This window comes from Cebus imitator, unplaced genomic scaffold (genome assembly GCF_001604975.1).
Source record: "Cebus imitator isolate Cc_AM_T3 unplaced genomic scaffold, Cebus_imitator-1.0 Scaffold9, whole genome shotgun sequence".
Taxonomy (NCBI): domain Eukaryota; kingdom Metazoa; phylum Chordata; class Mammalia; order Primates; family Cebidae; genus Cebus; species Cebus imitator.
Genome location: NW_016107324.1, coordinates 12,575,296 through 12,592,685, shown reverse-complemented (window position 1 = coordinate 12,592,685; position 17,390 = coordinate 12,575,296). Strand labels below are relative to the sequence as shown.

The 17,390-nt window shown below is 39.0% G+C and overlaps 1 protein-coding gene across 2 annotated transcripts in view; it reads right to left on the bottom strand.

The window, feature by feature from the left end:
* Positions 1-17,390, bottom strand: part of TP53BP1 (tumor protein p53 binding protein 1) — a 91,311-nt gene that overhangs the window by 64,958 nt on the left and 8,963 nt on the right. The window contains exons 5-11 of one of the 2 annotated variants that reach the window (XM_037744787.1): positions 11,359-11,489; positions 10,310-10,468; positions 9,842-9,971; positions 7,797-7,963; positions 6,116-6,245; positions 5,196-5,290; positions 1,664-1,869 (exon numbers count right to left, since the gene is read on the bottom strand). In XM_037744787.1, the coding sequence (XP_037600715.1) occupies positions 1,664-1,869; positions 5,196-5,290; positions 6,116-6,245; positions 7,797-7,963; positions 9,842-9,971; positions 10,310-10,468; positions 11,359-11,489 (1,018 nt within the window). The remainder of the gene's footprint in view (positions 1-1,663; positions 1,870-5,195; positions 5,291-6,115; positions 6,246-7,796; positions 7,964-9,841; positions 9,972-10,309; positions 10,469-11,358; positions 11,490-17,390) is intronic. The other variant, XM_017546196.2, reaches the window with a different exon arrangement.

Below are 17,390 nucleotides of genomic sequence, written 5' to 3'. Positions count from 1 at the left end.
AGGCTCACCACTGCACTCCAGCTTGGGCAACAGACCAAGATCCTGATGCAGTTAACAACAACAACAAAAAAAGCTAAAGAAAATGATGTGTGGTTTGAGCATCCATTTCACCTCTAGGTAACCTTGTTTTCAACCCTTTCACGTCAGCAACAGCTACCCTTATGTAGCATTTATCAAGTGCAAGGCACTATTCCAGACATTTTATACATGTTAACACAACCTCCATAACTATCCTATGAGGTAGACAGTATCAATATCCTCACCATTTGACTGATAAACAAACTACGATTCAATTTCAATTGGTCAAAAAGGTAGTAATGAAAGAGCCAGGAGTCCAGGAAGTTCTGACTCCAGAGTCCTCACTCTTAACAATGCCACCAAACTGCTTCTAATGAACTGCATAAAATGAAGTCCTTTAACAAAACAAGTTTTGAAACTCCAAAAAACAAATCAATTTATTTCTTCCTACTGTCCTCTCCTCACTTAAGTTATGGCACAGTTACTACTCATTGTCAAATTTTACTTTTAAATACAAACTCTTGTTACACCACCTGCAAACTGAAATGTGTAAAATAAGCTCTCCCAATAAAACTACAATAATTCCCACACTTAAAGTCTTATAAGAATAGGTATTTAGATTGAACATATAAAATAGTCATTTAGCTTTAAGGATTTTCAACTCACTATGAAGCCTCAATTTCATTTCTTTAAATATTTAAATTTAAAATTATACAAATTAAAAGTCAGTTTTCCCTTCCTTTTAGAAGAAAACACATATTGGAAAACTAAAAACCATCTTCATACCGTAAGTATAGGAATGATCCTATACTGAGATCACATCCATTTAGAGAAATAATACACAATCTTTGAAAGGATAAGTGAAGACAATGTAGCACTGAGAATTATTATGATGACACAATGTTTAATGGAAAAAGAAAATTTAAATTGTGCTATATAAACACCTTTTTTAAAAAATATAAGCATGCGGGGGCACATATCATCAGGACCTCCTAAGGATGTGTCATGGGTAAAAAAATTTAGTATTAAAAAAAAAAAAAACCACGGCTGGGTGCAATGGCTCATGCCTGTAATCCCAGCACTTTGGGATGCCAAGGCAGGCAGATCACGAGGTCAAAAGATCAAGACGATCCTGGCCAACATGGTGAAACACTGTCTCTAATAAAATACAAAACTTAGCTGGGTGTGGTGCCATACACTTGCAGTCCCAGCTACTCAATAGGCTGAGGCAGGAGAATAGCTTGAACCCAGGAGGCAGAGGTTGCAGTGAGCTGAGATTGCATCACTGCACTCCATCCTAGCGACAAAGTGAGACTCCCTGTCAAAATATATATATATATGTAGCAACAGTTGTGTTAAGGTAGAATAATGAGTTAAGTCCCTTTGCAATTTTGCAGTAACATTTTCAAAAAGTTTAAAGACACTGTAAAAAGTTTAAACACTAAAAAAAAAAAATCAAGATGTTAAGTGACTCTGGAAATGTTCTAAAACTGCTTTGTGATGACAGCTTCACAACTCTGTAAATTTACTAAAAGATCACAAATCGTACATTTAAAACATGAATTTTATGGTCTGTAAATTATACCCCAATAATGCCGTTTTTAAAAAATATATTAGGAGAAACAACTGTTTTTACAATACTCACATGAGAAAACTGAGGCTGGGATGGGATAGGAAGTGACCCAGGAGTGAAGATTGGTGTGCTCTGAGATACTGGTGTTGAAGCTTGTGGTGATACAGTGGGCTCAGGTGGGAGAGGGGGGTTTTCTAACTCCACTGGTTCACTTTGAAGTTTCTTCTGAAAAGGCTCTCCTCCTTCTTCAGATAACATTGACATGTCCATTGGCTTATCTGATTTAAAACAGGAAAAACAAATTGAGAAATACCATTCATCAATACTACTCATGTTCCAACATCACTAAAAACAATTACATTACAGAAATTTTCACTCTAAAAAAACAGCGATGTAATTTTCACAAAAGCTGACAGAATAATAGAAGATTGGGTCCTAGCAATCTAGCAATACTTCCTTTGGTTGGCAGAGCAGTCCAAGCGCCTATTTTTAGGTACAGATTAAAACTGATGCATCGGCCGGGGGTGGTGGCTCAAGCCTGTAATCCCAGAACTTTGGGAGGCTGAGGCGGGTGGATCACAAGGTCAAGAGATCGACACCATCCTGGTCAACATGGTGAAACCCCGTCTCTACTAAAAATACAAAAAATTAGCTGGGCATGGTGGTGCGTGCCTGTAATCCCAGCTACTCAGGAGGCTGAGGCAGGAGAATTGCCTGAAACCAGGAGGCAGAGGTTGCAGTGAGTCGAGATCGCGCCATTGCACTCCAGCCTGGGTAACATGAGTGAAACTCCGTCTCAAAAAAAAAAAAAAAACAAAAAAAAAAACTGATGCATCTGGGGTTACCCACCCATTCATAAGAAATGTTAAATTAACTTGGCTCCTTTCCTGATTTTATAGCTCAGTTTTTCACATTTCATGTAGAAAAGCACAAACTACCGGTACTTAATTTAACCATCATATATTCTACCATGGGCCTTGAAAGACAGTGAACCTGTCGCCACTCTAAGTAAATACAGTACCTATAATTCATATTTATGAACTCATTATGTTTACATTAACAATTGCTAAGTGCAGAGAGATGGATGCCTATACAAATACAGATGAAGAAAAAAAGCCTATCAATGCCAATCAGCACTGATTTATCAAAGAACTAAGAGAAGACACTAATCCTGACACAAATTAGGAGGGAACACACACACAAAACACAAAACACTGCTTTCCCATAGTATACTACCACCTGTAGGCTATCAGGGTCTTGCTTGGAGTCAGCCCAGCTAGCTAAGTATTTGATTCATCATTTTTATCCTCTATCTTACAACTTGACCCCAACCAGGCTTCCTCTAGACCACTACAAACTACTTATAACATTTACCTTTTCCCCATAATTCACATTGATTCTACCAGCTATCCAAACCGCAACCTCAATACCCATCCTTGCTGCTTACCTTAGCCTTAATCTTACCAGTCTACACCTAATTTGGGATCTGGTGCTACAGACTTTAATATACTACCACAGCTGTGCTAAGTATTTTTATTGTACCTTTTGAACTTTCTGGCCATGACAAAGCACATTGAAAACCTGCTATTATAGGCAACTCACATAAAAAAGGCTTTAGGTTAATAATCTAAGAGAAAAAAAAAAAAAAAAAAAAAAAAAAAAAAAAAAAAAAAAAAAAAAAAACAAATACAAAAGGCACATATAGTTTCAGAAACACTGATGCACATATTAAGCAGATGCATTAAATCTAAAATATAACTGACAAGGGAAAATAAATTGTTACATAGAAAAAGAAATCTGAGTCATACACATGATGCCAATTATGTAAAAATAGTTTATATTTATGTACTGAAAACTGAAATATATCCAATGACACTACAGTACTTGTAACTATAGCAGGCTTATAGTACCAAAGGTGATTTTTATTTTCATTAATTTCCTATATACTTAACAAACTTTCTACAATAAATATTAATTTTTTACAATGAGGGAGAAAGCTTTTTTTTTTTTTAAGACAGGATCTCACTCTGTTGCCCGGGCTAGAGTGCAGTGGTGGGAACTTGGCTCACTGCAACCTCCACCTCCCGGGTCCAAGTGATTCTCCCACCTCAGCCTCCTGAGTAGCTGGGATTACAGGCGCCCACCACCATGCCCAGCTAATTTTTTTGTATTTTTCGTAGAGATGGGGTTTCACCATGGTGGCCAGGCTGGTCTCGAACTCCTGACCTCAGGTGATCTGCCCACCTTGGCCTCCCAAAGTGCTGGGATTACAGGCGTGAGCCACTGCACTCAGCCTGAGAAAGCATATTTAATATAATTATTTTTATATTTTTTCAATGTTCACACTACAGATAAAAGAAACTGTTCTAACAATTAACCAAACTTAACTTGTATTACCAGGGTTTTTGCAGAATTAATTCACCTAATCATGTTATGCTTAGATTAGTATTAGTCCATTTGGATACCTACCAACATTTTAAGAAAACAGCCAGAGACAAATTTTGTAGCAGAAGAAAGTCTAAGGTCAAATTCTATCACTGATAAATTACATGTGAAAACTCGTTAAATATGTCTATGTTTTACATTACTCAAGAACAGAGAAAGGATATAACAGGAAGCATATACATGACAGATAATGGGAGAGGTTCTGGAGGCAGCTGCCTGAGTTCAAATCTGCTTCTACATCTCATTAGTTGCAAAATCTTTCTATGCCTCCATTTCCTCATCTGTAAAATGGGGATTAAAAAATAACACCTTCTTCTTAGGATGTTTGTGAGGATTCAATGAGAAAAGCCACAGAAATGCACCTAGAACAATGCCTTGCATATACTAAGTGCTCAATAAATAAAAATAAAACTATTATATTATTACTTACATATGAAAGAGGGAAAAGATAAAAATCATGGAATTTGTTAGAAAAAGCTTTGTAGGAATCACAGAAATTTAGAAACATCTTCAATGACTGGATAGGAGACTAGGGCAGAGCAAAAGAAGCTTAAATAATGAGATAAATTAGGTTAAGTAAAAAGGAAAGCTTTCTTGCAAATAAAGTAATATAAAATCTCTAAGTCTTCAGAGCAGTAAATGAACGAAGTTAAAATTTTTACCACCTACTCTTAATCACTCTTATGCTAAAACTATTTTAATAATAGCAAAAATAACCTATAAGGAGCACAAGAAACAACTGTTGGTTCCTTCCTACCAAAAATATGTTCACAAGTTGCTAAAAACAACTAGGCCATTAGTAATAAGCCCAGTTCTTCCCCATACTAACTCATTTAAGTCAACTTTAAAAACAAAAATTCTTCCTCCAGAGCCTTTTTAAAAATTGAGCCAACAATACAGAAATCTCAACAGAATTAGTACTAGAAAAGCAAAGAATGGGGAATGGGGTTAGACAAAAAAAAGAAAGAAAGAAGAACAAAGAACTGAGGACAGCGCTTTACAACAGGCCACATCCCTAAAGGTTAGACAGACATGAGTCCTACTGAATTGTGTGGGTCACAAGCATTCTAAAGCACAAAGAAACAGTACATTTTGCAAGGCAGAAGAAGTGTTGCTCCTATTCTAATCTGAGATCAACAGACAGATCAAGAGAGCTCACCTTGTCTCCCTTCTTGCTCTGTGGGACTGCTAGGAACGATAAAAGGAGTAGATCGGAAAGCATCAGGGGAAGGAGCAACAAGATCTGAGGAATTCCTTTATATAAAGAGAGAATCACAGGTTATTTTACCATAGCCACAGTTTTGCATTTCTGTATTTGTTTTTACTTTTTAATAGGAAAAAATATCTAAGGCATTCAGATAAATAGTTAACAGCACTTCTCCCAAACAGCAACCTGAGGCTGGCAGAAGAACCACAAATACTTCAATAACTATTTCCCACACCAGATATTTCTATTCTAAAATAAGAACTTTTTCAAAAAGAGAACAAGGGAAAAGTGAATGATCAGACACAAGGACATCATGACTGAAAAGAAAACGAGCAGTGCTAGGAAATAAATAAATTTGCAGATTAAAGATATAAAAAAATTATTCCATTTTTTGCCTAACAGACAGACCATGCATATTTTCATTAGAAAACAAAGCTAAAACTAAACAAACAAAAAAACAAGCAAACCTCTGTGCCCTAACACAGAGATAAAGAAATCCAACCACTATCAACTATAACAACCTATTCTCCACCCTCTGCTATTAAATGAGAAGAACTGCAAGTAAAACAAAGGAGTAGAATGCTTGTTTTGGAGAATGCTTGTTTTGGAGGTATAACATTTTCTAAATAACTGTGCCTTTTCTTTCTTGGTCAAACATTTGCACTACTATTACAAAATTTTCAAATGGGAAAACAGATTTACCTGCCTTCAACAGTTTACTATGTTCTCATCCCCAAAGCTCTAAAGCCTAGGTTCTACCTTTTAATTTCAAAAAGAATTATGGAGTAGCAGGCAATTTTAGCTCTTTCAGCCTTAGCCTAAGACACTCAGGCACATATTGCCTTGGCATAAGCTATTTTAGGCTTACTTACGTGGAAAGACTCTCCTGAACAAGGGACCGCTGACCAGAGAGCTGCAGGAGATGCAGAGTGGTGGCAGGTGTAGAAGCCAAAGAACACCCACCTCCCTCCCTTGAAGGAGTCGAGTAACCATCAGAAGCTTCTGAAAAAAAGAAATTCAGTTGCATTTACTTCTCAGATTGACAGTACTGAGCTGCCAAAAACCATTCAGTACTACAAACAGTAATATCCAAATTTCCGACCACGTTCCAAAAGGGCAGAAATTGTTTTCTAATTAGACAACTAATGGAATACCACAATGGCCCAAATCTTGAGTGAACATTAACCACCACCCCGACATGGGCTTCCTGAATAAAGAATTGATAAAGAGTTCCTTAGTACTTTCTGTCATGATCTAAACTTAGGGATTAAAAGCCAGAATCCTGGGCGGGCATGTTGGCTCACGCCTGTAATCCCAGCACTTTGGGAGGCTGAGGCGGGCGGATCACATGAGGTCAGCAGTTCAAGACCTGGACTGGTCAACTTGGTGAGGCCCCATCTCTACTAAAAATACAAAAATTAGCCAGGCGTGGTGGCGGATGGCTATAATCCCAGCTACTTGGGAGACTAAGGCAGGAGAACTGCTTGAACCTGGTAGGGTGACAGAGCGAGACTCCATCTCAAAAAAATAATTTTTTTAAAAAAGCCAAAATCTTTACACTTCTGCTTAGCTGCTCTTCTTTCTTGGGATGCTTCTATTAAAAAACAGCAAACAAGTCTTTTATTCCAAGGTCTACCTTAGGTAAAGTCAAGCTCATGCCATGATACAGATGCGAGAAGTGAAAACAATGCACATGACACCTGATGTTATAAATGCAGCGGTTTTCATGAATTGGGCCTCCTCAAATGAAATAGAAACGACTAATGCATTAGTAACAGAACTTATGACCAGCCATTACTGATTTATACCATGAAGAGTCTCCTATTGGTCCCTTCCCCTTAGCAATAGATGGAGTATCAACTATATGAGTCCCAGTATAAAACAATTGCTTAAATGAAACCTTACAACTTTAGTAAGAGAACAATAAAGGTTTCTCGGTGACCCTCTGAATGTCTTGCACAGCAACCTACAACACAGCATAGTAAAGGAATATAGCCTTCTTCCTTTCCCTCCTTACAACCAACATAATATATTTTTCTGGTCATTAACTCAGGCTTTCTGGCTCTCTGAGGCTGTGGAATAAAAGATTGGTAGAGGCTAAAGAAGTGTGAAACAAATTAAATTCTTCTAAGTTTTATGTCCTTTCTGCTAGATTTTAACTTCCTATCTGTGTCAGATGAACTAATAAACAGATTAAGTTAGTAAACTGTTACCCAGATGAAAATGAAACACCTAAGCCTAATTATCATATTTAAGATTTGAAGGTGTAATAGCCATATAAAAGAAAATGGTTAATATCCGTAATACTAAAGTTACTGCATTCGCTATTCTTCAGTATCTCGTTTCCAAAAGAGAGAAAATCATGTCAAAATACTGAATGGAAATTATTCCCAAAAAGCCCTTCTCACTAATTAACTAGAAACATATTTTTCTTCTATAACACAAACAAGTCTGCAAACCTATACAATGCTTTATACTTAACCAGTAGCCTCAGACTAAAATAAAAGTTTAGATCTTTGTAGAATAGCTGTAACAACAAATCACTCTTGGTACCTGTTTTATTGCTCTGGTCAAACAAGTCTTCCTGAGTTGACAAAACCTCAGGTTCTGGTAACTTCTGAATCTGCAGTCCACATTCCATAAGTTCTTGTGCAGACATCTGTTCTTTTGTTTCCACAGCAGCAAGAGACACTTTGGGGCTAAAAGGCATGTCCTCTGACCTAGGAAATTCATAACACCAGGAGAAAAAGTTGCTAAGTTCAAATGATTTCATCTTTTAACTAAAAAGTTTTTCCTGTTTTGTTTTTCTTTAACAATTTCAAAAATTCCAACGGCTCTAATCTACATAATTATCTACTAAAAAGGAAATAAACTACTCTTTGTAGTAATACAAAGTCCTCAGCCCATTTCAAAACCTGTCTCACTCTCTCACACAGCCAATACCTGTCTTCAACTCTGCTCAATACCATGCTGCAGGCTTTCTAAGACTTCTGATGAGTGATTTGGGGGATTTTTGTTACATATACTGTTATCCAGACCTGTAGGAAGAATTCTTATCCAGACCACAACAATGCCAGTATGGAGAACAGTCCAAACTAAGACGTTCCATGGAAAGTGTTTGATATGAATTATCCTCTGTACTAGTGCAACACACATCTTCTGCTGATCTTTTCCCCAAATACTAACACATGTAAGACATTCATCCCTGGTCCCTTTCCAGAGACTTATGAGGTTCACCTGTTCTACCACGCCCCAGGATAAACAGAATAGCATAACTAGCTGGAAGGCAGCATCTAAAAGAAAAGCCTAAAAAGCCACTGTTATGCCAAGTGTTTTACACTAGAAAGACAATTTCTCTTGATATTCAACTTTGCTTAGGACAACCCCTCCCCATTCTTTCTATTAAAGGAATTAATAAAACAATACTGAATGTTTATTTATCCCCTTCCCCAAACTGGAAGCATTCCAGTTTTCGTTGGCCATATTCGAACTTCACCTGCTGGCCACAGGCAATGAAGCTTTGGTTATAAAAATCACTAGAGACGAAGCAGAGGCACATTCCCTAATTCCTACCAAGTTAAAAGCCTAAAGAACCTGAGGAAATCCCTACATCTATCGATATCAAAAAATACCAGACGCAGGATACTTGAGAACCCAAAGCAATCTGGGGACTCCTCAAGTATATAAATAGTAGGTTTTCAAATATAATATTCATGTTACTCTTCATAAGTAACCAGAGAGGCTAAAAAGACCTCCCACAGAGAGGCAGTGTCTCTGCAGACAAAGATCACAAAGGAGGAGTGGCAACCAACGATCACGGAGTTATGCTTATATTTAGAGCAGCCTTAAAACATCATTGTAGGCCAGGCAGAGTGTCTCACACCTATAATCTCAGCACTTCAGAGGCAGAAGGATCACTTGAGCCCAGGAGTTCGAGACCAGCTTGAGCAACACAGCGACTCCATTTCTACACCAAAAATAATTTTTTTAAAGTCGGAGTCTTGCTCTGTCACCCAGGCTGGAGTACAGTGGCATGATCTCAGCTCACCGCAACCTCTGCCTCCTAGGTTCAAGGGATTCTCCTGCCTCAGCCTCCCGGGTATTTGGTATTACAGGCACCCACCATCACACTTGGCTAATTTTTAATAGGGACAGGATTTCACCATGTTGGCCAGACTGGTCTCCAACTCCTGACCTCATGATTCACCCGTCTCAGCCTCCCAAAGTGCTGGGGTTACACGCATGAGACACTGTGCCCAGCAAAACTTTTTTTTTAATTAACAAAAAAGAGTCTTTGTAGAATGCCTAAAGATAAGATTAGTAGTCAAATATGGCCCAGGTGTTTGGGAGACAGAGACAGAGAATCACATGAACCTAGGGCAACATAGTGAGACTTTGTTTCAAACAGACAGACAAAAAATGAGTCTTGAGGCTTCATAAGTAAGCAATGTTTCTAATGGAACACAAGTATGCCCAGTACAAGGGAAAAAATATTTATAAATCAATAATTTCTAAAAATGTTTTCCTCTGGTTAAAAAAAAATTAGTATAACCCTATAGCAAAACCCATTAACACTTTTTAGAAAGAACACGACTTACCTTGCAGGTGGTAGATTTTGCTCTTTCACCACATGTACATCCTTACTGGGCTGTGCTATCACAGGGACGTCCTTGCTGGACTGTTCTGCTATGGGAATATCTTCACTGGACTGTTCTTTGTGCTTAATTGCTTAGAGTTTTATAAAAAAAACAGGAAGGAGATCATTAATTTTTCAAAATTACTAGATACAGTCCCAGATGCTTTTTAAAAAGAAAAATTTTAACAGAAGTCCAATTTACAAATATTTACAGGGATCATTCTAAAAAGGAAAGTAAGCTATAACTTAAAGAAAACCTCAGACCACAAGCCAACAATTGACAAGTATTTACCAGAAAACTCTTCAACATTACTAAATTACATAGGTTATATCAACTTGGATAGCTACAAAACTTACCAAGGAAAAAATAACTACCTCTAGTAGGGGAGAAAACATAACAACTCCAAATGCCAGAAAACATGTTTCATACCAGTATTAGCAACCACATCAGAGAGCCTGGTATAACCAGAGTTGGTGGTTACTGACTGTAGATGCTCTTTGTCCACTTCACATGGCACAGTATTTTCCTCAACATCCTGGCTCTGGGAAAGTTCCAGAACCCCAAAGCCCAACTGTGATGAGGCAGTATCTAGGAAAACAATGCCAAGAAATTAGTTATCATCCCACAACATGATGCAATGTATAAGCTGCTGTCCCTCAGCAAAGGAGGGTCCTGGTTAAGTCCTTCATATCAAAGCCCTGTGCACCCCCCAAATTTTTCAAAAATAAAAAACAAATGTGGCCAGGTACATTGGTTCACACCTGTTAATTCCAGCATTTGGGAGGCCGAGGTGGGTGGATCACTTGAAGTCGGGAGGTCGAGATCAGCCTAGCCAACATGGTGAAACCCCATCTCTACTAAAAATACAAAAATTAGCCAGGTGTGGTGGCGCACACCTGTAATCCTAACTACTCAGGAGGCTGAGGCACAAGAATAGCTTGAAGCCAGGGGGTAGAGGTTGTAATGAGCCGAGATCACACCACTGCACCCCAGCCTGGGCGACAGAGCTCGACTCCATCACAAAAAATTTTTTTTTTTAATTTTTAAAAAAGTGCATTAAAGATGAAGGGGGAAAATGTGTAATAAAGTAAAAATACTTCATACTATGCAACCTTATAAGCACTTAACATGATAGACTATGTTTGCTTTCTAAAGGTACATCATAAACCATACCCACAGTCATAGCAATTGAGATTGTATTTCCACTTGACAAAGCACACATTCCAAAAATATTTGAAAAACAAATGAATACAAAAGGAAGAAAACTCAATATACAGAAAGGAGGCTATCCAATGAACTACAAATTCCTGAATGCCAAATCAGGTGGAATATTTTAAATTACTAGCAAATTTATTAATGACTCTCAATTTAATTATGAGAAATCTGTAACCAAATAAGGCAAAGAAATTTAGACATGTGCAGGATCATGTCAAAGGAAGTTAGAAAAATCTACCATTCTGAAAAAGGCACAAGGCTACCTTCAGCACCAAGGGAATGTGTGGAATTGCCTGAAGTATCTTCTTCCTTCTCTTTCTCCTTCCGTTCCAGCTCTTCTTCCTTCTCTTCCTCCACAGCAGGGGCAGATTCCACCACTGACATGCCCAGAACACTACACAGCGGAAGAATATAATCATGTGTTCCCAGATAGTTTGGGGCACTTTAATCAAAGCACTCTGACCCCCCACACATACCAACCACCTCTTAGCTGAACTTGAAAAAGTAAAAAAGTAAGATACCTCACCTTTATAGTGCTTCTTTCTATAAAAAAGCATCTAAAAGATTAACAATTCAACATCCTATACAGAATTAAGTAAATAAAAAATAAACGAGGCACCAACATACTTGTATTTTATATTTTTGAGCAGAGGTAGAAAAATTTTGCATTCAGAAGAATTACTGATGAGTGACAAGAAAAGATATACATTAAATGAGCAGAAAAGGGGCTCAAAAAGCTTAAAAAGTTCACAGAAATATTTTAATAAAAAATCTTAGAACATGGCCGGGCTCGATGGCTCATGCCTGTAATCTCAGCACTTTTTGAGGATGAGGGGGGCGGATCACAAGGTCAAGAGACTGAGACCATCCTGGTCGACATGGTGAAAGTCTGCCTCTACTAAAAATACAAAAAGTAGCTGGGCGTGGTGGTGTGTGCCTGTAATCCCAGCTACTCAGGAGGATGAGGCAGGAGACTCACTTGAACCTGGGAGGCAGAGATTGTAGTGAGCCAAGATCACACCACTGCACTCCAGCCTGGGTGACAGAGTAAGACTCCATCTCAAAAAGAAAAAAAAAAATCTTAGAATACATAACAGAACCAGAGAGTCCAAACAAAATTCAGGTAAAAAGCTTATATATGTATACACATATACTTTTTTTAGTCGCTTTTTTTTTTTTTTTTAAGAGACTGGGCATGGTGGCTCACACATGTGATCCCAGTATTTTGGGAGGCCAAGGCAGGAGGATCACTGAAGAGAGGCAGAGACCAGCCTGGCCAACATGGTGAAACCCTGTCTCTACTAAAAATACAAAAATTAGCATGGTGATATGTGCCTGTAGTCCCAGCTACTTAGTAAGCTGAGGCGGGAGAATCCCCAAACCTGGGAGGCAGAGGTTGCAGTGAGCCAAGATTGTACAACTACACTCCAGCCTGGCGACAGAGTGAGACCTCGTCTCAAAAAAAAAAAAACTGTCTCCCAGTCTAAAGGGCAGTGGCATGATCACAGCTTACTGCAGCCTTAAACTACTGGGCTCAAGCAAACACCAATTTTTTTTCTTTTTTGAGATAGAGTCTGACTCTGTCACCCAGAATATAGTGCAGTGGCATGATCTCGGCTCACTGCAACCTCCATCTCCTGTGTTCAAGCAATTCTCCTACCTCAGCCTCCTGAGTAGCTGGGACTACAGGCACATGCCACCACGCCTGGCTAATTTTTGTATTTTCAGAAGACAGGATTTCACCATGTTGGCAAAGATGGTCTCAACATCCTGACTTCGTGATCTGCCCGCCTCCCTCGGCGTCCCAAAGTGCTGCGATTATAGGCGTGAGCCACTGCACTTGGCCAACACCATATATTTTTAAAATAAGTTAACACCACAGGTCAAAATACATAATAAAATTAAAAGACAACTGGCTGGGCACAGTGGTGAGTTCACACCTGTAATCCCAGGACTTTGAGAGGCTGAGGTGGGTGGATCACGAGGCTCAGGAGTTCAAGGTCCAGGAGTTAGAGGTCACTCTGGCCAACATGGCAAAACCCCATCTCTACTAAAAATACAAAAATTAACCAGGCATGGTGGCACACACCTGTAATGCTGGCTATGTGGGAGGCTGAGGCACAAGAAATGGATTGAACCTGGGAGGCAGAGGTTGAAGTGAGCCAAGATGGCACCATTGCACTCCAGGCTGGATGACAGAGTAAGACTCTGCCTCAAAAACATAAAAATAAAATGAATGTTTAGGCCAGGCGTGGTGGCTCACGCCGGTAATCTCAGCACTTTGGGACGCCAAGGCAGGTGGATGACCTGAGGTCAGGAGTTCAAGACCAGCCTGGCCAAGGTGATAAAACCCCATCTCTACTAAAAATACAAAAATTAGCCGGGCAAGGTGGCACATGCCTGTAGTCCCAGCACAGGCCTGTAATCCTGGCTACTTGGGAGGTTGAGTCAGGAGAGTCTTTTGAACCTGGGAGGTGCAGGCTGTAGTAAGCAGAGATCATACCACTGTACTCAAGCCTGGGTGACAGAGCAAGACTCTGTCTCAAAAAAAAAAAAAAAAATACAATACAATAAATAAATTTTTTAAAAACTAAAAGACAACTAATTAGGAAAAAATAACTGCAAGGAATACAACAAAAGATTAGTCTCTATAAAATATAGAGGATTCATACATACAAAGAACCTCAACATATAGACAAATGACAGAATAGACAACTGAAAAAAAAATACAAGTATCTTTAAACACATAAATCAGAGAAACCATTTGTTGCTAATTAAGTTAGAAAAAAATTGTTTAATGCTGTACTACTATTCGGTGTTACCCAAAATAAGGTGAAATGAGCATCACCATACACTTCCAATGAGTACAGATAAACAAATACTTTCTGGACAATCATTTGGAAATATGCATCAAAAGTTTTAAAAATACACATACCTAGCAATTCTAATCATTTCTATCATAAGAAATAATTTGAAATAGGGAACAATCCTTATGCAAGCTTATTTCTAAAAGTCTACTGTTATTAAAAAACAACCTGGCATGGCGGCTCACGCCTGTAATCCCAACACTTTAGGAGGCCTGAGGCAGGCAGATCACCTGAGGTCAGGAGTTCATGACCTGCCTGACCAACAAGGAGAAACCCTGTCTCTACTAAAAATACAAAATTAGCCAGGCGTGGTGGCACATGCCTGTAATCCCAGCTATGCAGGAGGCTGAGGCAGGAGAATAGCTTGAACCCGGGAGGCAAAGGTTTCGGTGAGCCGAGATCACGCCATTGCACTCCAGCCTGGGTAACAAGAGTGAAACTCTGAAACAACCTCTAACTTTAGCATTAAGGAAATGATTAAATAATTTCATAATCTATTAATAAAACATTATGCCACTATTAAAAATGTTTGAAACAGGGCCAGGTGCAGTGGCTCATGCCTGTAATCCCAGTATTTCGGGAGCCCAAGGCAAGCAGATTGAGCCCGGCGCAGGCAGATCACTTAAGGTTAGGAGTTCGAGACCAGCATGGCCGACTTGGTGCAACCCCATCTCTACTAAAAATACAAAAATTAGGCTGGGTGCAGTGCCTCACACCTGTAATCCCAGCACTTTGGGAGGCTGAGGCAGGTGGATCACGAGGTCAGGAGATCGAGACCATCCTGGCTAACATGGTGAAACCTCATCTCTACTAAAAATACAAAAAATTAACCAGACGTGCTAGTACACACCTGTAGTACCAGCTACTCAGGAGGATGAGGCAGGAGAATTGCTTGAACCCAGGAGGCGGAGGTTGCAGCGAGCTGAGATCACGCCACTGCACTCCATCCCGGGTGACAGAGTGAGACTCCTTCTCAAAAAAAAAAAATTAACCAGTGTGGTGGCATGCACCTATAGTCCCAGCTTCTTGGGAAGCTAAAGCAGGACAACAGCTTGAACCCAGGAGGTGGAGGTTGCAGTAAGCCAAGATTGCCCCACTGCAACCTAGCCTTGGCAACAGAGCAAGATTCTGTCTCCAAAATGTGTGTGTGTGTGTGTGTGTGTGTGTGCGTGTGCACGCGAGCACATATTTATATATGTATATATATATGAATCAAATATAAAATGTGAAACTTGAATTGGATCTTAGATCCTATCAACCAATCAATAAAACAAGATAAAAGATGTCTTTGAGACAATTGGGAAAATCAGAACTACATAATTAGATATTATGGAATTATTACTTTCTTAGGTATGATAATGATACTATGATTATATGGATAATGTACTTTTTCTTAGGGATGAATGCTTAAGTATTTAAGGGGATGTCATATTAAGGAGAACTCTGATGAATGCAACCTAGTTTTAAACAATTCATCCCCCCAAAAAAGTACAACACACACAGACACAGAGAACAAATGTATACTCTTTCATTTCTTCTGTAGGCTTAAACTTTTAAAATAAAAAACTTGGGGAACATGTTAAGTTTTAATTGTCACAGGAAAAATGTGCATGTTGTTAAGCAAAACACCAGCAAACATACACTTTTACTTTCCACATGATGTCAAACATATAAATCAAATGAACAAAAAAAGAGAGAAAAGATGGCAAAATATTTACAGTAATTAGCCTCTGGGTGGCAGAATTACAGATGATATCTTTGCTTCCTTGCAACTTGCTACACAATTAATACTTCATAAAAAGAGCATTATGCATAATTTTAATAAACATAAAAGAGGTGAAAACATAAATTTGCAAAGTTGGGAACAGTGACTCAAGCAAGTGAAAGAAGACAAGATTTTTACAAAAACAAAATAGAACATTATCTATATAACTGAAAGGGCCAGATAAATGACCTTGGGAAACAGGGAAAGTTAGTTCAAGAGCAAATGTTGCAAATGGTAGAAAAGAAGCAATGAAGGATGACAGCACTTTGAGCTCTTTTTAGTTTCTTTTGGTGTTTTTCCCTCTTGTCCCTAATCTCTAAACACTAGTGGGCTCCATGAGTCCCTGGACCTCTTCTCTAGCTACATTCACCACTTAATGACCTCATTCAGACTCATGGTTTAGAATATTATCTATCTGCTGTGAGTCTGCAATTTAAATCTCTGGCCTAGACCTGTCCCTCTAAGCTCCAGACTTCCTCGTCCAATTGGGTGGCTCAATGCTTAACATGTTTAAAACTAAACTTCCCCTCCTGCAGCCTTCTCCATCTTAACTGTCATTCCATTACTCTAGTTGCTCAAATCAAAAACCTGGAATCTGCCAGGCATGCTGGTATGCATCTGTAGTCCCAGATGCTCAAAGCAAACCAAACCTGGAATAACTGTTATTTCCTTCTTGTCTCTCACACTCCACATCTGATCTATCTTTGAATCCTATTTTCAAATACTCAGACTCTCACTATTCTTCATCTGCTTCAACCCTGGTCTAGCCACTATCACATTTTGCTAAATTATGTCAATAGTTTCCTGATTGGTCTTCCTGCCTCTAGCCTTGTCCTCCTTCACTCTATTCTTAATCAAGCAGCCAGAATGATTCTGTTAAAAATCTAAATCAGATGATGTCATTCCCCTGCTCAAAACCCTAAAATGTCTTCCTATCTCACTAAAAATAAGAGCCAAATTCCTCACAATGCCTTACATAATCTGGTTCCCTTTTCACTTCTCTAACCTCTTCTCCCACTTCTCTTAGTCACTCCACTACAGCCACACTAACCTCCTTGCTATTTCTCAAATATTCCAGGCACACTCATGCCTCAGGGTCTTTGTACTTGCCATTTTCCATGCATTGATTGCACTTATCCCAGATAACAGCAAATACACTTACTCACTTTAGACATTTTTTTTGGAAATATGGTCTCACTCTGTCACCCAGGCTAGAGTGCAGTGAAGCAATCACGGCTCAGGGCAGTCTTAACCTCCCAGGCTCAAACGATCCTCCCACCTCAGCCTCCCATGTAGCTGGGATCACAGGCGCACACTACCATGCCTGGCTTACTCTGTATTTTTTTATAGAGATGAGGGTCTCACTATGTTGTCCACGCTGCTCTCAAACTCCTGGGCTCAAGTGATACTCCTGCCTTGGCCTCCCAAAGTGCCAGCATTACAGGAGTGAGCCACCATGCCCAGTCTCACTTTATATTTTTAATCAAATGTCCTATCAATGAAGCACTCCCTAGGCGGCCTATATAAACTTGCAACTCCTTTGGTGCTTCCTCTCTCCTTCCCTGCTATATTTATCTCTTCAGCCCTTATCAATATCTAACGTACTACATATTTTACTTATCATATATTTCTTTCTTTCTTTTTTTTTTTTTTTTTTTTTTTG